Raw genomic sequence first — 25,888 nt, forward strand, 5'->3', positions numbered from 1 at the left:
AAAATTTCCCTAAAAAATATTGCATAATTTAGATGAGAACTGAATATACTTGTGCATTAGAGGCCTACTGTTGAATTTAGGAAGTTTAAGCAGAACTCTGTACTCATCAAAATTTTTAAATAGACAGCTTCTTGGTATTATCACATTCTTTTTTTTTTGCAGCAAAACTTTAAAAAAATGAAAAAGTAAATCTAACAAAAGGAAGAAAGAAAACAATACAAAGAAAACAGAAAGAGTCAACTGATAAGAATGTAAACAAGGAAAAAGAGAAAAATCACTAGGATTGTGCTTAAGGTAATGCCACGCAATATTTTACATAGTTGTACCTATCTTCTTTTAAAATTTTGTGTATTTCAAGTTGTAAGGTAAGAATCCAGTGAGGAAAACAACCAATCTAGTTTCCTAAAAGCAATAACGAACTCACAATTTCTTGAGAGGTCATAGACATCTATGACTGTTAAGTAACACAGCTACAGCTTTTGAAAACACAGCAGCATAAAACAAGGGAGACAGTGTTTTGATTTGTTCATCTTACAAGAAAGAAAAAAAAAATGCTTGAACAATAGAAGGCACTTAAGACAGAAACCCTTTCTCCAGGTCATATATAGATGGGCGGCTAGTCCTGCTCTTCATCCCACATAGGGGCACTGTGCTGTCCTTGTTCTGGTCTTCTATGTCAGTGTCCAGTAAGGAAAGCACATGGGATTTAGTTCTCTCATTAGCACTGAAGGAACAGTCAGGACTGAGTCTTAGACCACCAACTACAGGACCAGCCTGTAAGGTCTGAGGCTCTCTTCTCTGTGGGAAGGCCTGAGGAGAATCTACTCTTCCTCTCAGGGAGGGAGGGCAAAGTGAAGGCACAATCTTGACAACTCTTTGCTTTTCAGGCAGGACCCCAACTGGAAGGTGACTGTGAGGACCACATGACGAGTGGGGCATTTCCCAAACCTGCTCAGGTGGCAGTTCAGAGGCTCCAGATATGGCTGAAACCTTAGCTGCACCAGCTGTTGGAGAAAGCAAAGACCATGTGCAATTAGAGAAACAGTGACTGCTAAAATAATAATTGTCAAGAAAATTCACTATGTTGACAATCTACTAGGTAATCACAATACAGCAAGATTCAAAACAAAACGAAAAACAACAAAAATAAACCCTAAACATAAAACTTTTAAAACTGGGGAAGGGGAGAGGGAGAGATGGTTCTATACCAGATAGAGAGCACTTATAACTACACACAGCACAGACCCCACCTAGAGAAGGAAGACAGCATAATGATTTTGTGAAAGGCTTTCATGCCTGAGACTCTGGGGTTCAAGGTTCAATCCCTGGTATTACTACATGTCAGAGTCAAGCAGTCCTCTGGTATAAAAAACAAAAATAGCTACCATGATGCCAATCAGACTTTCCTGGGCAGACGATCCCACCAATGTGTCTTGGAGCTCCGCTTTCCCAGAGCCCTGCCCCACTAGGGAAAGAGAGAGACAGGCTGGGAGTACGGACCTCTCAATGCCCACGTCCGGCGGGGAGGCAATTACAGAAGCCAGACCTTCCACCTTCTGTACCCCATAATGAATCTGGGTCCAGTATAATTCCATAGGGATAAAGAATAAGAAAGCTATCAGGGGAGGGGGATGGGATATGGAGCTCAGGTGGTAGAAATTGTATCTCTCTTATCCTCTGGTTTTGTCAGTGCTTTCATTTTACAAATAAATTAATTAATTAAAAACAATAGCAAAATTAAAAATAGAATAAACATTAGACATGTTTCCTTTTAATAAATATGTACTGAAATAGCCAAGGTATCTTGGAGTCAGCAGTGATGTGTGTGTTGATCTCAAACAAATATTCTCCATCATTTTGTAGCTAGCATTTTGTGGGGAGAGAAGTCAGTGGAATTATCATCATAGCAAATAGATGAGTGACTGCTATTATTACCTTTAAATAGTGCCAATTTGAAAATGAATTAAACTGAAATAAAACTAGGACTTTAGTAAACTATGGTTCATATGTTTAAACTTCACTTTCACGTTATAGTTAAAGAAGCAGGCTTTTACATATTACCCACCCCCTTTCTTTTTTTCTGAGGAATTGATTTACCCCCACTCTAGAAAATAAGTATTGTTTTATAATTAAGATAAAAGTGGTATTATTGTGCTTGGGTTTCTCCTTGTATAGTTACAAATAACTAAAATACTATTGCATTACAAAAGGGCAATAAACCAATTTATCTAAAGATATAAAAATAATCTGAAAAAGTCACATCTATACATAGTACTTAGAGAGAGGCAAAGAATAAAAGTAATTTTATTCTAGGTAGCATTTTTACAATATAAACATTTTTCAAATACATGGCCTCAATACTCAAGATATACATATAAGGTAGTTGTACTTCATATACTCAGGAAATAACAGTCTATTTCTATATCTAGTCTTCCAGTTGACTTTTACACCTGGTGTACTCAATGTTAGCATAAATAGAGCAGTAAAGTAAGGGGTCGAAGACAAGCATAAGGGGGGTTCTGCCCAGTTCTTATGCTTGCCACTGGTTTCTCTAACAGTAGGGACCTGGGGCAGTTACTCTCTACTTACTCTGTTTTAATATGCTATAACATAGTTTAGCTATTGAAATTGAATGAAACTTTTCCAGAATCCAAATCATAAAATCAATCATTGTAGAGTAGGGGGCCAGGCAGAGACACACCCAGTCAAGTGCACAAGTTACAATGTGAAAGGACCAGGGTTCAAGCTCTTAGTCTCCACCTGCAGGGCTTCCTGAACAGTGAAACAGTGCTGCAGGTTATCTCTCTGCTTCTCTCACTCTCTGTCTCCCCATTCCCTCTCAATTCCTCTCTCTATTCAATAGATAAATAAAACAACAAATAGACTAGAGTCTAAATTCAGTGACTTATATGAGCAGTGGAAAAATTATAAATGTAATGATTATAAATAAGAAGTAGATATCTAATTTTTCACCCTACTTCCTACAGTAGTACTTGGTATTTTCATACAACTAGAACAACCTACCTAGGGTCTGGAAAGCATGCCCATCAGACATGGTTCGTCTGTGGCTTGCTATTCTTCTTTTAGAAGCATAAGGCACATTCCCTTCTGCTTGCACTAGGCAAGGAGGATTCAGTTCTTTCCATATATTAAGATGAGTCTCCAGTGTTACAGAGGATGGCTCCTGACTACTTCCTCCAATGTCAGTGCAAAGGTCTAAAGTAGGTAACTTGGAGTCAGAAATGATGTGTGTGTTGCTCTCAAACAAATCTTCTCCATCATTTTGTAGCAAGCACTTTGTGGAGAGAGAAGGCATGGAAAGAAGACTCGTGGCATTTGAAGGAAGCAAAGGTGAACTGCTGGACCCCTCATGTGTGGACAGTGATCTTGTGGGAAGACCAGCATTACTGCAAGACTTGGAAGTCCACTGGAAGATTCCCTCACGCTTCCTCCTTTCTTCTTTGGGTGATAGTTCTACCGTAGGCTGTGCTTTCTTGAGCTCTCTGATATCCAGTCCCAAAGCTACTGATGCCAGTAGCATGGTACAGCTATACAAAGCAGATTCTGTTTTCTTTCTCTGGGGGGATCTGCTAAGACTATTTGTAGGGGTGACCTGAGGAGTCCCAGAGGAAGGACTCACAGGGGTTCCTGTCTCCCAGCTTTCAGGTTCGCCTGGATTCTCTCTCTGACCATCTTTCCAAAGAGGTAGATCAATATAGGCTTGGCTGGACAATTTTATTTGCTTTGGTTTTCTGTGTTCTAATCCTTCAGGGGAAAGTTTTGGTTCTTCACAAGCACCTAAATGAAGATATAAGTACATTTAAGATATTATCATTCTATAGTAAAATTAATTTAAATTATATTACCCAAAAGATTAGTTTAGTAAATGGTTATTCTAAATGGAAACAGTGTCCTTTCAATTTAGCAAATATTTAGTGACTATGACCTCAAGCAAAGAGGATTCACTTCGAAATTCCTGCATTGTATCAGGCAAATAAATTGTCTGTTGTTTCCTACCTTTTAAGGTAAGGGTTCTTCATTGGTACAGAAAGTAGAAATTACTGAAAAATAAAGCTATACACACACACACACACACACACACACACACACACACACACACACACACACACACACACACACAATATGCACTAGATACATAGGAAGACTATGTTCTCATGTTCTCATCTAATCATGCCAGGTTCCAATTTCTGACCTTACCAGTTAGTGTAATAACTGCTACAATAGGGAACGAGAGTGACAGACTGGGAGTATGAATTGACCTGCCAACGCCTATGTTCAGTGAAGAAGCAATTACAGAAGCCAGACTTTCCACCTTCTGTGTCCCATAATGACCTTGGATCCATACTCCCAGAGGGATAAAGAATAGGAAAACTATCAGGGGAGGAGAGGGGATATGGAGTTCTGGTGGTGGGAAGTGTGTGGAGTTGGACCCCTCTTATCCTATGGTTTTTGTCAGTATTTCCTTTTTATAAATAAAAATTTAAAAAAAGAAAGGAGAAGTAGATTAAAAAGAAAGAACTGTTAGGCAACAATAGATCAGGTCCTTAAAGTAGGCTGTGGATCAACAGCATCTGCATCATCTCTAATCTTGGAAAACTATTAATTGTGGTTCACTCCAGACTATGTAATTCACAACTTTAGGGAGCATTGCTTACATTTGGTAGTAACCACAATGGAAGATTCTCCAATGAGGTTACAGATTTCTAAAATGTAACAAAATTCTACCAGCCAAAAAATAAAATAAAATAAACCAAGTTGCAATTATTACTATTTAGGTGCTTATTAGTGAGTGAATGATTGACATCACAGTTTCCTTAACCTGGTGTTCAAAACCATCCACAGAGAGCTTATAACCATTCTCCCAGCATTGCATCCTAGCACTGAAATGTGCTCTATAATCGCTATAAGCTGGGTGCCAGATGTACTTTCTAAAATATCATACATGCTCTTCTTCCCATCAGTGTCTTTTCTTCAGGGCATCTTCTTCATCTCTGCACCTTCCTTTCACTTTCTAACACTAGTATTATAAAGTACTAGGCTCATATGTATTTCTCATGATAACTAGGAATAAGAAAATTGGTCATGAAAAGCTGAGTATAGATAGCATGGATAACTAAATTTAACACATTTACACGCTGTCTTGCTAAAGAATCGTGAATTTGGCTATACTAGTAAATGACAATCTTAAATTGTCAAATACCATCAAGATTAAATTTCTTTTCCTTGGTAATGATAATTCTTAAAGGTTCAAGGATTTCCATATCTTTTTTTTTTAATTTTAACATCTTCATATTTACTAGAGATACTGAATATTGAAAATTGTAATAAACTTAAAGGTTTTAATACTCTCTAAGTAGTTTTCTATAGTTAACTGAAACATTTTCAAGATTTCAACCTCCAAGAGGCAGCAATATAGCCAGGAGACCACCTTTTAAACAGCAACATTTCTTGGTGCCTATATTTTCATATTTACTCTCTCCTACTAAATTAATTTGTCCTATATAATTATAAAGCTACTTTTAAAAAATAAAGCATGAGTTATGAGTTTCTAAACAATAAGTGATGTGGAGCCTCCTTGATTTCTGAGACAAAAACTTTAAATTTTGAACTAAATTAAAAGTATCAGCAGTATGACTACTTGCTAATGTTCCCAATGCTGTTTGATCAGTCACATGAGCATCTTAAAATAAAGCTTCTAGGAAGCTGAAATGCTGACTTTAACTGAACTGAATTCTATTTCCTAGCAAACATTTACCTGGATGGTCTGCAAATAATGAAGCCAACGGCATGGTTTTCTGGTGTTTTATTAAGAGAGTTGACCAAGGACTATTGCCATCTGAGAGAGGTCTTACTCTACAAAAGAAAGATATTTACTTTGATACAGAACCATTTGACATATAAGTTAGGTTTTATTGGAAACATGCCAACAATATTTCTAATGTAGGAAAGAGATCACAATTGTACTGTTTTAAAGAGCTAATAAAGTACAAACAAAACCTTAAAAATATGACAATGTAATCAGATAATTTTAAACTGATTAATCAAATAATAACTAATTTAATATAAATTCATCCTGAAAATTAATATTCAGATATTTTCATAATCTAATCACTTTTCAAAAATTACATCTGGCCCATGAAAATTTTTAAAAGGCACTGCTATTTGTCACATAATACAGTGGAATATCATTAGCTATCATACACATACCTTTCTTTGCAATCAGTTTTTTCTTTCATCTGAATTGAATTTGGTCCCCATGTACAACCTTTTTTCTTAAAATTCCTTTTCACATCTTCAAATTCTTCTTGTCGATAGACTGTGTTCCTGCCCCAAGTTTTATTGCTTTCATCTGAAGTCACTAAACAGAAGTCATTAACCATTTTTAGTATAAAGTCAAACGAATAAAATCAGTTACAAAACTACTTTATACAAGCAATAAAAACAACAAAAACTGATTTTATTCACTTCAATGATGACAAATTTCTTTCCTTAGTCATAAAAATATATTCAAATGTGAGGTAAGCTAGCAGCAAACTGATTATTTATGTACTTATCTAATAGCCCACAATATCTATTATTTCAATTTTTGGAATAACAAAGAGCCAAAGCAAACATTTCACTTTGGGGGACTGGGCAGTGGTGCACCCAGGTAAACACACCTAGTACTAAGCACAAGGACCAGTGTAAGGATCTGGGTTCAAGCCCCTGGCGAAGCAGGTCTGCAGGTATCTTTCTCTCCCCCTCTCTACCTTCCCCCCTTTCTTTCAATTTCTCTCTGTCCTATTCAATGAAATGGAAAAAATGGCTGCCAGGAGCAGAGAATTTGTAGTGCTGGCACAAAGCTCCAGCATCCTGAAAGCAAAAAACAAACAAACAAACAAACAAAAACATCTCAAACTTAGTTTCTTAATTTTTTAAAATTTTTTTATTAATCTTTATTTATTGGATAGAGACAGCCAGAAATCGAGAGGGTAGGGGAGAGAGAGAGGGAGAGAGAGAGAAAGAGAGACACCTGTAGCCCTGCTTCACCACTTGTAAAGTTTTCCCTCTGCAGGTGGGGACCGGGCACTCGAACCCAGGTCCTTGAGCACTGTAACATGTGCACTCAACCAGGTACGCCATCACCCAGTCCCAGTTTCTTAATTTTTATAGGCAAATTGTTTCAATATCTAATCACTACTATGCATCTTAATACATTTCTTTTGTACCATTATGATGTTGTATTTCACATGAAGTTTCTTCCTCAGTTGTATTAAGATACATTTGATATATATGACTATGTAGGCTTAATATATGATAACAATGGTTTGATTTAGGTAAATTTATAAATTATTACCTCCATCAGTTTATTTAGTATCCACTATCCCAAATAGATTCAATAAAAAGGAAAAGTAGATTTTTTTCTTTGTCATGAAAAGCCCTAGGGTTTTCTCAAGTTTGCTCATATTTACTTCTCTCTTTTCTTTTTTCAGAGGAAATATGCTAAACAACACCTACAATTCAAAGTGAAAATAAGTCCATTCTCTTGAATTATATAAACATAGAAATATAACTGAAGCCACTTTAGAGAGGCAAAATCTATACTATGAATATATGCTATTGCTATATGTGATAGACATTAAATAGTGAGAGACCTTAAGGACACAAAAAATTTGAGAGTAAGAATAATAAAAATGAAGATCATAACTGTAGCCAGCACTTACAGAGCTCTTAACATGTGCCAAGCATCAGTTCAAGTGCCTAGTACATTTGATCCTTTTAAACTGCTCTCAGTTGACAGGAATGGAATCTGTGTTGAGTTCAGGTCATTGCGCATGTGTGCCAATCCAGAATGTCCAACAACAAGAATTAACTCCAATGCTAATTATGAACTTTGGGTGACAATGATGTGTCAACATGCTTATCATTATACTGACCTCTGTGGTACTTGATATTGAAAGAAGGGGAGACTATGTGAAAGGGGTATGAAACTATATGGAAAACTGTACCTTTCCCTCAACTTTTCTGTGAATCTAAAAGTGCTATATAAAATTAAATATTAGTGGAGGAAAAGAAGACTATGAAGATAGCAAGGAGAGGGCAGTGAAACAGTTGTATAAAAACATAGGTATTATGATTTCTACTTCTTTTGTTCCTTCATCAGAGCTGTGAGACAAGTTTTGTTTAAATCATTTTTTGTTTATTTAATGAAGTCTCTATTTTGTTTATGAAAAATTCTTTCTCCAAAAGACAAATTAGTTTTAATAAAATTATAGTAAGCTGCTGAGAGTATATGATTTTTAGACTATTATAAAATAATTGAGATTATTTCTCTTAACTATCTCCCATATAAACAGATTGGCATACTATAAGTTAAAAAGAAAAAAATGCTCTGCTTGTTCAAAATGTTTCACTATTAATTAAACAAATAAATAGATAAACTGATGTCAAACCAAAGTAGAGAAAACATTTCAGAATTAGCTTTCTCCAAACAAGAATGGTAAGCAACAGAGAACAGAGTTTGGTGGGAAGAGAAGATGTAAATTAAATAATACTATAACTGAGGCCAATTACTACTTAGAATATGTCTATATCTTCTTTTGTTTAATTTACTATTTTTGAGGTTTACTTAAGACTCAGTTTTGAAAACAATCAATAGTTTTTATTTCATCCTACTATACTATGTGAAACTTTCACAATATAAAGGTGCAGGGCAAATTCACTGTATGTATTTTTTCTACCAAGCTGAACGTACACTGTAATAACAAACAAGCAACCAGCTCTACAAGGTATTTTGACATATTAGTTTGGCTAAACGTAAAGCTAGTTTAAGTTAAAGCAGAAGAAATATTTTTTCTTTACAAAAAAATAAAATGATTTTGTTTTTCAAAGTTTTCAGAAATAATAATGATATAGTTGCTATGCCATTTTTTTCTTTATTGGGGGAATTAAAGGTTTACAGTCCATAGTAAAATAGCATAGACTGTACATGTACAACATTTCTCAGTTTTGCGCGTAACAATTCAACCCCCTCTGCCATCATGTTCCAGGACCTGAAACCTATCTCCCCATCCCAATGTCTTTTACTTTGGTGCAATACACCAAACTCAGTCCAAGTTCTGCTTGTGTTTTCCCTCCTGTTCTTATTTTTCAACTTCTGTCTATGAGTGGAATCATTCCATATTTATCCTTCTCTTTCTGGCTTATCTTAACACGATTCCTTTAAGCTCCATCCAAGATGAGGTGAAAGTGAAATCACCATTTTAAATAGCTGAGTAGTATTCTACTGGACACCTGGGTTGCGTCCAGGTTTTGGCTATTACAAACTGTGCTGCCATGAACATGGGTGTACGCACCTCTTTTTGGAAGAGTGTGCTTGATTCCTTAGGATATATCCTCAGGAGAGAAATTGCTGGGTCATAGAATAAGTCCATTTCAGAAGGCTACTTCTGAAAATCCTCCTAACTGCTCTCCACTGCTCCGGTGGGACCAATTTACGTTCCCACCAGAGTGCAGGACAGTTCCTCTGTCCCCACAACCTACCCAGCATTTGTTTCTGCTACCTTTTCTAATATGTGACATTCTTACAGAAGTGAAGTGCGTATCTTACTAATGTCTCCATTTGCATTTCTTTGACAATCAATGACTTGGAGCATTTTATTATGTTTTCTGGCCTTTTGGATCTCTTCTTTGGTGAAGATTTTGTTCATATCCCCTCCCCATTTTTGGATGTAATCATTTTTTGTTGTTGTTGTTGTTGCCGAGTTTGGTGAGCTCTATATATTTTGGTTATTATCCCCCTGTGTAATGTATGGCATATAAAAATCTTCTCCCATTCTGTAAAGGGTCTCTTTGGGTGGTGGTTTCTTTTGCTGTGCATAAGCTTTTTAATTTGATGTAGTTCCATTGGTTTATTTTTGTCCTAGTCTTTGTAATTGGATTTGTATCACTGAAGATGCCTTTCTGGATTTCTTCTGCTACCTTAGTGCTTGCATAGAGGAATGCCACTGACTTTTGTATGTTAATTTTTTAGCCTGACACCTTCCCATATTGCCTGATAATTTGCAAAAGCTTCCTGCTGGATTATTTAGGTTTTTCTATGTATACTATCATGTCATCTGCAAATAGTAGGAGTTGGACTCCTCTTCCAATCTGTATCCCTTTAATTCTTTTCTCCTCCCTAATTGCTATGGCAAGAACTTCCAACACTATGTTGAATAGTAATGGTGACTGATAGTGGGCAGCCCTGTCTAGTACCTGATCTGATAGAGAATGCTTCAATTTTTCAGCACTAAATATAATTTTGGCTGCATTTATGCTATATATGGACTCTAGTATCTTGAGGAATTTTCCATCTACTACCCTTTTTGTAGTGTTTTGATCATAAAGCGATGTTGGATTTTGTCAATGGCTTTCTGTTTCTATTGACAAAATTATGTGGTTATTGGTTTTTCAGGAGAACCATGTGAAAAGGTTTCTACTCCATAGCCACATCTCTGGACCATGGGGAAGGTAGATTCTATCCTGAGTTACCTGAATGATTCTGTGCCCCTGATGCCATATAGGGCTTCTCTGCTGCTATTGCAGCCTCTGAGGGGCAACAACAATGGAGACTCACAGTTGTAAATTGATGAGCTTTAGTTGATTTTTTTAAAGCTTATTTATTTATTCCCTTTTTGCTGCCCTTGTTGTTTTATTGTAGTTATTATTGTTGTCTGTCTTCATTGTTGGATAGGACAGAGAGAAATGGAGAGAGGAGGGTAAGACAGAGAGAGGGAGAGAAAAAGAGACACCTGCAGACCTGCTTCACCACCTGTGAAGTGACTCCCCTGCAGGTGGGGAGCCGAGAACTTGAACAGGGATCCTTACACTGGTCCTTATGCTTTGTGCACCGTGCATTTAATCCGCTGCACAACCACCCAACTCCCAAGCTTTAGGTGATTTTCTCCTCTTCAACAAGTCCTTTTGTTGCTAAAAACTCATACCGGAAGTGGTGCTTCAGCAGGCAAACTCCCAGACTGGCACTAGATGCTCATAAGTATGGCCTTTTAGCCCCAGGAATTCCTGCCCCTCCGCCCTCCAGCCCATTTCTGTACACTAGCTAAACGTGTTCTGACTCACCCATGCCTTTGTGGATTTTTGAAGAGATCCTCGTCTTATCTTGTTGAATTCTCAGGTGATTCTAGTTGCTTTTCCTAGTCGATCAGGGAGGGCAAAATGGAGCTGTTGCTACTCCATAGCCATGCCTCCAGAATGCTATGCTAATTTTTAACCCAAGTACTTAACACAATACCTCAATATATGTTTTATTTTCTAGTTTGTGGACTAGTCACATCAGTATTGAGTCTAAAAGTCATTTATGACAAGAGTTAGAAAATGAAATTGAATACTAGAAGAACAAAGTTTGCTTTCCAAGTAGTTGTGATACCTATTAAGTGTCACATGCTTATTAATAACTAGCTATATAAACATGAATTCCAATCCACATCAATTAACGACAGAAATCAACAGAGGACAGAGCTTACACTGTATAGCTCGGAGTCGGGGAATCACTGTGGGGCTACTGGGTGGGCTGGAACCACTGCTGTTCAAACTTCTTCGTTTGTCCAAATTGGGAGAAGCCTGCACAGTTATTTTGTGCTGAAAATCTGTTGGAGATGGGAAAAAGTAAGAATTGAGAGCTTATAGTTTTATTTTCATAGTCACTTCTTAAGCACACAACAATAAAAGCAAACATTGCTGGGCCATAAGAATAAGTCTGTTTCTTATCATCTAGGGATCAAATTAATAAAAATAATTTAGTCTATGATAGTTTAGCTGGACATACACCCAAAGAAAAATTAAATATTGCTCAATGCTTCTAGAATTTACAATATTCTGGCAGTGAGGGGGGTATTTCATTTAGTTTAACACAGTTAAAAACAAAATTCAAATAGGAGGCCTCAGATTTAAATGATTCCTTTTTCTGTCACTAACAAACTAAGGAACTTCTAAGATAATCTCTATAATTGTACAGTGGGAATTACAAATATCTCGTAAGTTTGCTGAACTGATTAAAATAGAAAATGTAGGTTATGACAGGATATAGCAATACTACCTCCCTAATACATTCCTAAACTTAGCACACTGGTACATGATCATCCATTCTTATTCAAACCTTCATAAAAATACTAAGGTCAGGGAGTCGGGTGGTAGCGCAGAGGGTTAAGCGCATGTGGCGCAAAGTGCAAGGACCGGAATAATGATCCCAGTTCGAGCACCTGGCTCCCCACCTGCAGGGGAGTTGCTCCACAGGCGGTGAAGCAGGTCTGCAGGTGTCTATCTTTCTCTCCCCCTCTCTGTCTTCCCCTCCTCTCTCCATTTCTCTCTGTCCTATCTAACAACGATGGCATCAATAACAAAAAAAATAACTACAATAACAATAAGACAACAAGGGCAACAAAAAGGGAAAATAAATAAATAAAATTAAAAAAATACTAAGGTCTGTTTCTCTGGTGTTTATGCCAATTTTCTGCATCATGTAAAGCTTATATTAAATAAAAGTATATGCTTTTTCTCTTTAAAAGTAGTTTTTATTATCATTACTTATTTATTAGATAGAAACAGCCAGAAATTGAGAGGGGAGGGAGAGACAGAGAAGAAGAAAGACAGAGAGACACCCACAGCCCTGCTTCACCACTTGTGAAGCTTTGCCTGCAGGTAGGAGCCAGGGGCTTGAACCCATGTCTTTGAGCATGGTAACATGTGTACTCAACCATGTTTTTTCTCTATTGATCTAATTTTTCAATTTAATTCCCAGATCAAGTAAAGGACCCCAAGAGGGCTAAGAGAAATCATTACAAATTAAAGTGTTTTGTGGCCATGGCACTCTACAATATATGGTAGTTGTCTTGACAGAGAATAACAGAAATATAATGTAGAAGTAGCAATAATAATACTAGAAGAGGAAAATAGGCCAATTTTGTAAACAGAAGGAAATTACTGAAAGTGTAGGCATAGATAAAAGAAACTACTGGGTGTCCTTTTGGTACAATACTAAGTTTAACCTTTGATTTCTATTGACTGGACTATTTTTATAACTTGGCAAGAGCAAAGGTTAATGTGCAGAATTTCTCTGGTGATGACGTGAATAATTTCTGTCTAGCAAAAAAGACAATCCCAAAGGTTACGGTTTATTGCCATACTGGACATTAACCAGGTTTGTGTTTAACCAAGCAATCTAATCCTAACATTCCTTTATTAAACTGCTCATAAACACTTAGTACTTCAAATTCTCTTTTGAACTGATTGTAACTGGCTTTCTCCTTAAGAATGCATTAAATAAAATCTTTGGCACATGTTTACAGGAAGCTACATTTTACTTTAAAAATTGTATATTAACCTCCTCACTTACTTCCCATTCCACTTCCCTCAATCACTCCAGGCTAACCTTGTCAGCCAAGATAAGGACTACAAAAGCTGGGTAAGGGCAAGAGACTGGCATATTTTAATGATGACTCTTTTGGTTACTCCAGGCCACCCCATCATCCAGGATCCTTGTCAGGGAATCTTGGGTTTCCCACATTAACATGTTGGGCCTAGACATCTAACAAATCCCACTTTCCACTGTCACTGGTCATCTCCATCAGGTACAACATAGTGAACCCTTTTGTGGGACTCTACAGGACCTTGCCCTTAATGTGGGTCAACACTGGTAGGGACTGCCCCATTCTCCAAAGTGAGGTTGGGTCAACGTACTATGCCACTCAAGGAAGACAGGTCCTGCAATCAGTACAGCCTAGAATGTTCCTAGCTATGTGAGCTCAGACCTATAGGGAAGCAGAGGTTGAACAAGCTGTTGTGCTTAATATGGTTCTCAGATCAAATTGATGGCATTTACAGTTAATGATATTTGTATACTTTTCCCTTATTTGGGAGCTACTCTCTTCCCTGATCCAGATTTCTAGTCCTATTCCCAACTCTGACACCATCTTCCCAGACAATACCTTCAGCCCACTTGCATGTTAGCTGTCAGGCTCAGGCAAAAATTAGTAAAGTTATGGGCCCCTTGGATTATACCTAAAATAGACATACTAGCCTTTTCCAAAATGAAGACCCCAAATCTCATGTGCTATAGTCTTAACTTTAGATTACTGACTATTAAACAATTCTGCTTTTTATCTTAATGGTTTTCCAGCCACCAAGTCGTAGATGCTACCATGAGGTCAACCTGACTTCACTGGACAGATGACCTCACCAATGTACCCTGGAACCCCACCTCTCCAGACCTCAGTTGGGAAAGAGAGAGAGAGAAGCTGGGAGTACGGATCAACCAGCCAACACCCATGTCCAGTGGTGAAGCAACTATAGAAGCCAGACTTTCCATCATCTGCACCCCATAATGATCCTGGGTCCATGCTCCCAGAGGAATAAAGCCTAAAAAGAACAGGTAAGCTTCCAATGGAAGGGATGAGATAAAAAACTCTAGTGGTGGGAATGGTGCGGGGTTGTGTGCCCTCTTAATAATGATCCTGTCGATCATTATTAAATAAAACATTAAATTTTAAATAACTAATGAACATCTTACAATTAAAATGAAGAGGAGTTTAATGACATATTCATTTATTCACAATAGAAATTTTTGTTTCAGGCGTAGCACAGTGGGTTAAGCGCAGGTGGCGCAAGGCGCAAGGACTGGCATAAGGATCCTGGTTTGAGCCACTAACTCCCCACCTGCAGGGGAGTCGCTTCACAGGCGGTGAAGCAAGTCTGCAGGTGTCTTCCCCCCTGCCCCCGTCTTCTCCTCCTAGCTCCATTTTCTCTCTGTCCTATCCAACAACAAAGACAACAATAAAACAACAAGGGCAACAAAAGGGAATAAATAAATATTAAAAAAAAGAAAATTTTGTTTCCTTGATATTGTCTTCTTTCTAGTCCTTACAGTCAAACACAAAATATCTTGTAAGCTCTAAGATGTATGTTATTCTGATAGTTAAACTTGAGACATTTATACTCAGAGGTATGGAGTGGGGAAACATAAATTTGAACCCCAAATTATTACTTATCAAACACATGAATTTTGGGAAATCAACCTCCTTTCAATTCAGTACCTCTATTTACAAAAATATGAGAAAAGCATTATGCCTATCTAGAAAATATTAAGTACAAGGACATGAGAAAAACACTCCTGACCAGCGCTCAGGGCCTAATAAATACTGAATACACATTAGTAATTCTTTTTGTTCTCTTTATCTACACTGCCACTAGCATTTCAGGCTGAGAAGGCTGCAGTTCCCCAAGTAGTTCCTTTCCTGCTTTTAACATTTGGTGTGTCTTAATTTATTAGGCTTTACATTTTCTTTGCCTTATTCTTGATGTTTTAAGGAAACAACCCTAATTTTAAATACACATGATACAAAAGAAGAAATATAATGTGGTGACAGTATAAAAATACCTGTGGTCATTCCTCCTTTTTCTGAAAATTTCAAGAAATTCCAATACATAATTTAGGATCATAAAAAACAGTCCATGTGGATGGACTGCCTGCTTTACAAAACATACACTCAGATTTGAGCCTGTTCCCTAGAGCACTGGAGAAAGCTATGGTGCTGTGGTACCTTCTGTCTTTGTATCTGAAAAAGTTAGCCTAGAGTAGTGAAGCCTCAAATGATGACAAAAGAAAAAGTATAATTTGAAAAAAAAAATTTTTGTGTTCTATTATATTGTTTTATTTTTGTAATAAGCATCTATTTTCCTTATGTGGTTGTTACCCTGTGAAGGATTGTCAGCTGCAAATTTGAGTTAGAGAACATCTGAGTTACCAAAACATGTCACCAAAGCTATAAACAGCCATAAGATTGAATGTTTCCATTAGTAATTGTGAAGGGCAAAACTGTAATAATTTGAAAACTATGTTCAATGACAAATTTTTGAAAAATCTTAGGCACAAATATTAGGGGCCAGTTTGAACTAGTTTCAACTATGTTCTGAGCGATTACTGAAGATCTTTCTAAAGTTCTTCATAGCAATTCAGAATTCAGTATGTTGGTAGTATTAACAGATTCGGTAACTCGAATAGTTTTGGTTTTTTTTTTCTCTTGACTACCTGACTATCACCACTGTCACCAGGGCTTTGTTGGGGCTTCCTGGCTGTGTCATCCTAGCACTCCCAGTGACTTTTTTTCATTATTATTTTTTTTTATTTTGAATATATATATGGAGAGAGAGAGAGAGAGAGAGAGAGAGAGAGATCTGCAGCACTATTTCCATTTCATTGTGAATCTTGCTCCCTGCAAGTGGGAACTGAGGGCATAAGAAAGGGTCCTTGCTTAACCAGATGCTCTACCACCCAACCCTTTTTTCTTTTTTTCCTTTTCCCTATACAGAAATTGAGACAGAGAGGGAAAGAAAGACATTGAGAGGAGAAACATCACAGTACCAGTCCACTGCTGGCAAAGCTTGTGCATGGTGTTCTAATAGGGTGATCAGGATCTCAAATCTAGGTCCTAGAGCACAATAAACAGTTGGCACTACTGAATTAGCTATCTCCTAACCCTAAAATAATTTTAAATTGTTTTTCACTTATTTATTAATGAGAGAGAAAAATATAAAGCATTACTCTGTAACATGGGATACTGGGGAACAAACTTAGGATGTTAGGCTTTTGAGTCCAATGCTTTACTCTATTGCAACACCTCCAGGTTGTCCTCCCCCAAAAGACTGTGTGGTATATTTCACCAAAGCAAAGGACTCTGGGGAAGGAGGGAGGGAGAAGGATGAGAGGACATTTGGGATCTTGTTGTGTCTCCTAGACACCAATGAAGAGGAAATGAGAGGCTATGCCTATGTATTAAAGTCTACACTGTAAAATTAGAAAATAAAGGAATTTGATAGAAAATAATACTACTGATTTCAGATAAATTTCTGGAATTTAAGGGACAAGTAGTTACTTTCTCTTATATTAAGCATAATTCCTTAAGGAAAAAAAAAGTATTCTTTTAGTTGTCATTCTTCCCTTCAGATCTTGAACGCATGTTCTACTCAGGAGATTGTGCAAGCAAATTATGCATGTGTGCTTGTGATCATGTACTTGGATTATAACAGATTATGTTTTAACTAGACTATTTTATTAAATGCCACAAGATAAATAGACATTTAATTAAAAGATCCCTCTAGCTTCAAAAAAACAGAATAATACAAATTTAGCAAAATAGGCAAATATTTGTCTGTCTAGAATAATAAATGTAAGGGATTAACCAAGCACACTTAAAAAGAAAAAACAAAAAACAAAAATGACAAGTTTGCCCTCAGGAATCCTGAGATACTCAACTATTCTGCTACAGAAGATAAAGAATCACTGGAATGATTAACTTCCTCCTATTTATTTCCAATCAGGTTTTTATTAGTTACCTGCCTCCAAAGTTTTCCAATAGAATCAGTGAGTATTAATTATGGTAACATAGTCACAACACAGAAGAATGATGACATAACTGAGAAAGAAAACTCACATTGAGTGTTTCTGAATTCAATTATCTATACTTCAAAGCAGACCACTCATGACAAATAAAATAGGCTGTTTTAAATAATTTCTAAACAGAAGAGAATCCAGTCACAGGACCTCCAGCTTATACATCAGTTAAAGGCAGCATCAGAAGATAATTTGAAAAATAACCTATTTTTTCCTCAGAATGAGCAGGGTGAATATGGGATGATCTCACTCACAGACAGAAGTTGAGAAATAAGGAAAGGGGGAACACAAAGCAGAACTTAAACTGGTTTTGATGTATTGTGCCAAAGCAAAGGACTCTGGAAGTTAATGGGGCTGTCAGGTCCTGGTGCATGATGGTGGAGGAAGACCTAGGCTGGGGATGAAAGTGTTTTTCAGAAAATTGAGAAATTTTACACATGTATCAACAACTGTATTTAATGTAATCCCTCCAATAAAAGAAACAAAAAAAGGGCTAATAGTTCAGTCTTACATTATCAAACCAAATACTGAATAATGTACATAGCACGCACTCATGACTACCACATGCCAGAAACTGGACTTTTATGACAAACAACAGTTTGAGACAGAGCTTCCAAATATTTTGTATTGTTTTTATAAGACAATATTGTAGATTCTTATAGAAGCAGATTTTACTGTTCAAAACTATCACAGTTCACTGTTATGCTGGTTCAATGCAATCAGCTAAATGTGAACCCTAATTTCAAAAATAATAAATCAGTGTGAAAACATACTGAGTAAAACATTCAATATGCCAGGCCAGGGCGGTAGTTCATTTATATACAGTATGCCTTGACTAGCTAGAATCTGGGTTCAATAACCTGCACCAAGTTGGACCAGCAAGGCAAACTCCAAAGATGGTGGAGTGAAACTTTGCTCCTTTGTAACTTACAACATGCTTTCTCACACTAAAAATAGAGGGGAAAAAAGGGGGGATGATTCATTGATAATGTACATGCTTGAGACCCTGAGTCTATCTTCAGTATCTCCCGTAATATATTAAATATATTATATATGTTTAGTAATATATTTAATATATTATATAAATAATATATAATATAAATATAATATATAAAATATAATATTACTATCTCCAGTAATATATTAAAACAGACACATACAAACACAAAACAAATATAAATAAGTATTCAGCTTGCAGTGAATGAATACACCACTTACCCTGTTTCATATGTGAAAACTTACTAAGTCATATATTACAGTCATGAACTGAAGCAAGCAATCTAAGATGCTTATTCCTTTAATGTTTATAATTCTTATTTCCCAGCTCTGGTAAAATAATTATAGGAATGAAAGATCAAAATCTTATGAAACCTGAGAACAAAATCATACCTGAAGGTAAACTGATTCTATGTCCATCTTTGAGTTTTAAACGACTTCGCTTAAACTTCCCCTTCCTCTTCTTTACTTTTGGCTTTTCTTGGTTTAACTGGAATATCATAATATTCAGCTCACGCTCCAGCACATCAATCTCGCGTTCTGCAAGCTGCTGTTCACGACGCTTCAGCAGTTCCTCCTGAGACTTCTGCTGAAGGGCTGCTCTCGTTAACTCCTCTTCTCGTGATCGAAGTTCCTGAGGCAAACATAATCAAAACAACCAACATAAACAAACAACCAAGTTAGTCTTCCTGATATTCCACTACCTGGTCATTCAAATTCTCACAGGACAGACCTTCTTGCAGTTAAAAGAAGCTAAAATTTTAGAACATTACTGATGTAAATGAAAACCAAAGTGTTTGCACATACTTCAGTTTGTTCTTTCAGTTCTACAGTGCTAAAAATGGTTATCATAAAACTTTAAAGCTGGTTTTAATAATTCCCTCTCTCTCATTTTTATAATCATGTGACATATAAAATGTACAAAAACTTACAGCAAAACAGTGCAAATGTAAAAGGTCCATTTTAAGGTAAAAGTCTAAAGTTAAAGTTTGACTAAAGAAGGGGTAATTATTCTAGTTACAAAGGGCTACAGTTCATATTTCTTAACTTAGGGACTTCCACAGGGCATTTAGGAATTTGCTTACAGATTTAAAATACCTTGGTAGAGATTAAATGGGAAAAAATTAAGCTAGCAGTTTGCTGAAGGCCGGTCAGAAATTAAAATAGACATAGACATAGCTTGCCAGGTAGGGCACATGCCTTGACATGTATGCAGCCAAGGATCATATCCTGGCACCACATGGAAGGTCCTGCAACACCAGATGAAGCTCCAGGCCTCTGGTGTCTTTTTCTCTAGCTGAATGTAAAAGTGTTCTGGAGCAGTGAAATCATATATGCATAAAGTCACAACTCCAGAAAGAGGGGGAGGGGGAAGCTGGGAGGGGGAGGGAGCAGAGACAGAGAGAGGTGCATATGGTGCAAAGCACAAGGGCTAAGGATCTAAGGATCCTGGTTTGAGCTCCCAGCTCCCCACCTGCAGGGGAGTCACTTCACAGGCGGTGAAGCAGGTCTGCAGGTGTCTTTCTCTCCCCCTCTCTATCTTCCCCTCCTACCTCCATTTCTCTCTGTCCTATCCAACAACGACAACAAGAATAACTACAATAAAACAAAAAGGGCAACAAAAGGGAATAAATAAATAAATATTTAAAAAAACATTAAATGTTATAGGAACATACTTATTATACAAAGAATTTTTCAGGATACCACAGATTTAGGTAAAGCACCTCATGAATTAGCTAATAAACATCCATCTGACATGGTAGTGATTGAAATCTAACATCCTCTTGATTTAGAATTTTTGATCTAAGAAATAGAATGCTTTTGTTTTATTCCTTTAGAGAAAAATTATTCAACTGTAAAATTGAGAACTCTAAAGTTCTTCCTTTTTATGGATGTACCTCTGATTTCCTATAAAGCTTTAAAATCACTTTATCATTTCAATTTTTCTGTAGGACGCTGTGTTCTTTACCCAAACCGTAATTTTCCTTTTACTGCTGAACAGTTCTCTCCTAGACTACCCTACCACTAAATCAAAGTAACAACTGGAAATCATGACATTTGCAAACTTTTATTTTCATTGTTTCAAATTTAATCTTAGATTATGGTGAATGTTTGTGAAAACAAATCTCATAGCTTTGTGCACTGTACAAATAATTTATCATTTTTAAAAAAGCTAGTCATAGTTTACATAAGCCCCATGAAGAAAATTAGTAAATCTGACCCATGGAACTGAAATGTCAAATCTACTGATCTCTTGGGACTTCTTACACAGGGTTCAAAGAGTAAGTGAAGGCTATCAGTCAATTATAACTGGACATTAACAGAAATAAATGCATCCTTACACAACTAAACATGTTATTACTAGAGACAGAGTATCTATAAAACAGTATTAATTTATTTACTCAGCTCAAATTCACCCTGAATTAACAGCAATTAAAAAAAATGGACTGGCATTCACCCTTGAAGCATTCTTCAAATTTATTCTCTAACATCACTATCTGCTTTTTTGCTAAGATAGTTTGGAGTTTTAAATGACTAGTTTTAAAATACCAATTTTTCAGTGGTGTGGAGACCAATTTAATTTTAGTGACATAAAATATATGAGAGATAAGGCTTATCAAGTTCAATTAGACTAGTTCAATTGTTTACTATTTCTACAGTAACTGAGTAAGAAACCATTTTTTAATTCCAGGTCCTATGCTAAAATATGAAGTCCCCTTGCAATGAACCTAAGTAAAAAAAAATTGTCTATGATTTTATAAGAGAAAAGTAAATAAGATAAAAAAATACAGCTAAAGGATTCTTTTCTGTGTTAAACTTTAAAACATTCAAAGAGGGGGAAAAAAGGTTTGGGGTATTAGCACCCCTTCTGAATACCCTGTACTCATAAAGAACACAACAAATTCTTCTGGTAGCTGAGATTACTAAGTTATAACATTGTTTAATTGCCCAGCACAGACCATTCTACTAATGACAAATCCAGATTCCTGGCAGTAGATGTTAATCATTAATGTGGCATGCCTTCATATAGTGATTCAAAGACAGGGGTACATACCTAACACACAAAAAGACAGACACACAGAGATAAGAAGCCAGGAATTTGGTAAGGAACTAGTATCTATGGAGGTTACAGTTTACTGAATAACAAAGGACACAGCCATGTTACTGACCATTAATCCCAAACCTGATGCCTCCTATCTCAGTAACCAGTGAAGAAGAAAGTGAGATAGAGCACATACACTGCTTCTTACCCAATCAAGAAAAAGTTGCAATTAGAAATCTTTGAGTAGCACATGTATTAAAATTTCCTTACTTGTAAATCAATCTACAAATGTTGATTTTCAAGTTGCACATGAAATCCATATGTAAAAGAAATTCAAAGGCAACTACTATATTATACAGAGTGCTTTCCTGTTCCCTAAAGTCCCTGATGGCTTTACTCTTAAAGATCTACTTTTAGAACTTCTGAAACCAATTTGGGTAAATGTTTAATAAGATATTTTATCATTTTTTGATAGAGAAGCTTTCTGAGTCAACAAAATGTATTTGAGAAACACATCAATAATATTACTGGCAGTAATCCTTTCAAATAACTTCAAGATTTAAACAGTAATTCAGTCAGTCATTTTCAAGCATTACTGCTCAGAGCCAGGCTTCCCAAGAGCCTTGGCTAGGGAATAGTGGTAGTTGCCAGGACCTGCTTTCCCCTCCACCCTTCAATCAAAGTCACTGCTTCCCATTGTTCTGAGGCTAACAATTAACACTCACTTAGCACCTAACTTTAAGCCACAAGTACTGTTCTGAACATTTTCTGTATATTATTCATTCAAGCCATAACATCATCCCTGAGAAAGAGTGCATGGTTGTGATGTTTAATGGGAAAAGCAAAGAAAACACTCAGCAAATGGCAAAGTCCCAGTTCTAATCAGGCTGTCTGGCTTGCTCTTAACCACACTTTTCTAGACTGCTATGGATTTTTGGCATTCAACTAAAAATTCAATTAAAAAAGGAAGGGGGGATACCCTTTTTTTATTTTTTTACTTTTAAAAATCTGCTTCAATTTACTTGAATTCCTTGAGGGAAGGAAGTGGAACAGCAGGAGAAAACCAAAGTGTGGATTCAGAGACCAAATTTTAATCCCTGGGAAATTATTCATCATATACCGCTTCTGAACTTTGAAACAATATGAAATACATTTCCTCCCTCAACTACTTTGAAAGACCTTCCAAAATTTAAGGGAAACTCCTGCATTCACCATCCATTTCTGTTCCATTTTATTCACTGTCACCTTCTGTTTTCCTAGGCATTTTTCTTAGGAGGCTTTTAAGACCTGATGCCCCAAATCACATGTGACACTGTGGCTGTGTTCTAAACACTAAAGTATAACTCTATGTACTTACTTGCCAGTGTCAAAGTCTAAGATTACACTTGTCTGTTTTAATATATTTAGACTTACAAATTGAAAAACCTTAGGAAGATCATTGAAAACCTATAGGTTTACTACTTGAAAAAGTAACTTTAGGGGAAAAAATAACATTAGAATTAGCATTTTTTTAAACTTTTACTTTTGATTACTTAAAAAATGTTTAGAATAGACTACAATTGGAAAAAATAACAATTGCCTATCTACTTACCATTGATAATTAGAAGATGCTAATTTGTTACTCCATCTTTTTCAGATTTCTACATGGTCATACTCTAATCCTATCTTTTTTCCTCTACAGATCTGCTGTTCTATAGTTGACTTGTACTTTTTCCTGTTTATACCTTCAGTCTTTTCTGTCGATAAGAATAGTATTACTTCATGTGTTATATGAATTTACATAAATGGTATGTAATGTGTTTTTCTGCAGTTCCCCTTTTTAACCCAATAGTATGTTTAGGATTTATCCATATTGAAATATGCAGTTAAAGCTTATTCATTTTTAACTTCCATATGTTTTTCCACTATACAAATATTAATAGTTTAGGCAATTATTCATTTATAGGCAAATATTGCCAATTCCCACTATTGGAAACAATGCATAAATATACTATGTTAATCTCCTTGTACATATGTGTCAGAATTTCTCAAGAGTATATGAGATGTTAAACAAAAAAGCTGCATACCACTTGTATAGCATAAGACCCATAACAGAATTAATAACATTTATATATTTTAAAATTCCCTTTTCACTCAACATAGTAATAATAACAATGACTATAGCTGTTAATATTTCTCACCTATTAGAACACACACCAGGAGCATATTAAGAAACATTAGTGAGATAATTTAATGCATAGTACTTTGTTCCAAGTACTTTTAAAAATGCTGTGGGTGAAAGTGACTAAGAATGAAATAATATAGCTTAGGGACTTATTATCTAGCAAAATAGGCAGATGAAGAAGGATTAAAGAAGCAAATGATAAAGTCTGATCTGGTGCCAGTGGTGATAAAAAAAAAAGGGCAGGATATTATGACACAGATTGCTGGGCTAGCTTCGTGGGAGCTTATTCCTGGCTATGTGCTCTCTGGGTTGGAGAGAACTCCACCGGAGCCAACCCGGGCTACTGCTTACTCAGTGATGCAGGAGAGAGACCAGGAACTCATGGTGGAGCAGGAACGCATTGCAATGCCTTTACTCATCAAAGACAATGTATATATATATATATATATATATATATATATATATATATATATATATATATATATATATATATATATCTTTAACCAGAAGTGGCAAGTGGGAAAAGGAAATGGCTAGGAGAGGAGGTGAGAAAAGAATGCGAAGGTAGAAAGCTTCCATAGCAACTGTTGTGAAGGTTCTAACCAGTGAGATTAACCAATACCCTGCAGGCAGGGCAGGCCTCAGGCAAAACAATGATTATGTAAATAGACCACAGCATCAGAGCAGGGGGGCTGCCTGAGAACAGATTATCTGGCAGAGTAGAGTATAGAAAGGAAGAATGGAGAGTGTAGGAGGCAGCAAATGTAGGAGGGGAAAAGCTAGGAAGGGGGAGTATTCCTTACAGAGGAAAGGATTTAGACAAGGTCAAGAATATGGCATCATGGACATGAAAGGAATTCAGGATGATGGAAACAAAATGAGGCTAAGTATACTAGGAAAAATGAAGTTAATAAGGGAAATAGCCACTGGACCAAAATTACTCAAATTTGCATTTAGAGAGGCTACTGCAAGTGGTGAGGGTGTAAGTTAAAGAAGCAAGGCTAGATGCAGAGTAACCAGGTAGGATGCTACAGCAGGGACACAGCTGATAGTACAGACAACAGGAATTAGGGGGTGAATTACCTCTGATGGTCTTTGTCTCCTATCAGAAAGGAGACCATCTGAAATATCTTCAAAAACCTAAACTGGCACCTAAGAGAACAGTAATGCCATTAACAAAAAGAAAAGAAAAAAATAATAACAGAGAAAGAAAGAAAGAAAGAAGGAAAGATGAAAGAAGGAAGGAAAGAAGAAAGAAGGAAGGAGGGTACATAGAGGAGAAAAGAAGTAATGAGTAGGTGATGGTAACTGTAAATAACTGTTTTAATATTTGGTTTGAAAATGTTGCCAAGAAAGTGCAAGCTTCTTTTTAAAACTTGTCAACAATGTCCAAGTGGTGAAGCCTCAGTAATGACAAAAAAATAAATAAATAAATAAACCACTATTATATTCATTGCATGTACCACAGGATTTACTACACTAATGAACTATATACTCCAGATGTCTAGAATAAACCATGCTTTATCAAAATTTTAAAGTATTATAAAATATCTTTAAAAACTTAGTAATGTCATTATAGTACAGAACCATGCCTTGAACCTGCTAATTTGTTTATTGCCAGCCAGGAAATGACTATGCTAAATGAAATGACTTCCCAACTAGGTTGTGTTCCAATTAGAGTTGTTTTTTTTTTTTCCTTCAGCAATAACCCTCGGTTCCTGCACTATGAATCCACTGCTCCTGGAGGCCATTTTTCCCATTTTGTTGCCCTTGTTGTTACTGTTGCCATTGCTGTTAATGTTGGATAGGACAAAGAGAAATCAAGAGAGGAGGGGAAGACAGAGAGGGAGAGAGAAAGATAGACACCTGAAGACCTGTTTCACCACCAGCGAAAAGACACCACCCCCCACCCCACACCCCACCCCCACTGCAGGTGGGGAGCTGGAGGCTGGAACCAGGATTCTTATGCTGGTCCTTGCCCTTCAAGCCATGTGCATTTAACCCTCTGTGCTACCACTCAGCCCCCTGGGGGGGGGGTGAACTTCAACTTAAAATTCAACTTAAGGTTGAATTTTATTTTATTTTTTTTTTAAAGATTTACTTCTTTTTTTAAAAAAAACTTTTATTTATTGGATAGTGACAACCAGAATCAAGAGGGTAGGGAATGATAGGGAGGGAGCAGAGAGACACCTACACCTTCACTAGTCACAAAGCTTTTCCCTTGCGAGTGGGAACAGGG

At 36.5% G+C, this 25,888-nt stretch overlaps 1 protein-coding gene across 1 annotated transcript in view; it reads right to left on the bottom strand.

Annotated features, from left to right (window-relative positions):
* Positions 1-509: 509 nt before the first annotated feature.
* MAP3K21 (mitogen-activated protein kinase kinase kinase 21) overlaps positions 510-25,888 on the bottom strand; it is a 60,359-nt gene continuing 34,980 nt past the window's right edge. The window contains exons 5-10 of the mRNA XM_016188066.2: positions 18,836-19,076; positions 11,526-11,648; positions 6,229-6,379; positions 5,777-5,874; positions 3,025-3,798; positions 510-1,004 (exon numbers count right to left, since the gene is read on the bottom strand). Of these exons, the coding sequence (XP_016043552.1) occupies positions 574-1,004; positions 3,025-3,798; positions 5,777-5,874; positions 6,229-6,379; positions 11,526-11,648; positions 18,836-19,076 (1,818 nt within the window). The 3' untranslated portion in view covers positions 510-573. The remainder of the gene's footprint in view (positions 1,005-3,024; positions 3,799-5,776; positions 5,875-6,228; positions 6,380-11,525; positions 11,649-18,835; positions 19,077-25,888) is intronic.

This window comes from Erinaceus europaeus, chromosome 6 (genome assembly GCF_950295315.1).
Source record: "Erinaceus europaeus chromosome 6, mEriEur2.1, whole genome shotgun sequence".
Taxonomy (NCBI): Eukaryota; Metazoa; Chordata; class Mammalia; order Eulipotyphla; family Erinaceidae; genus Erinaceus; species Erinaceus europaeus.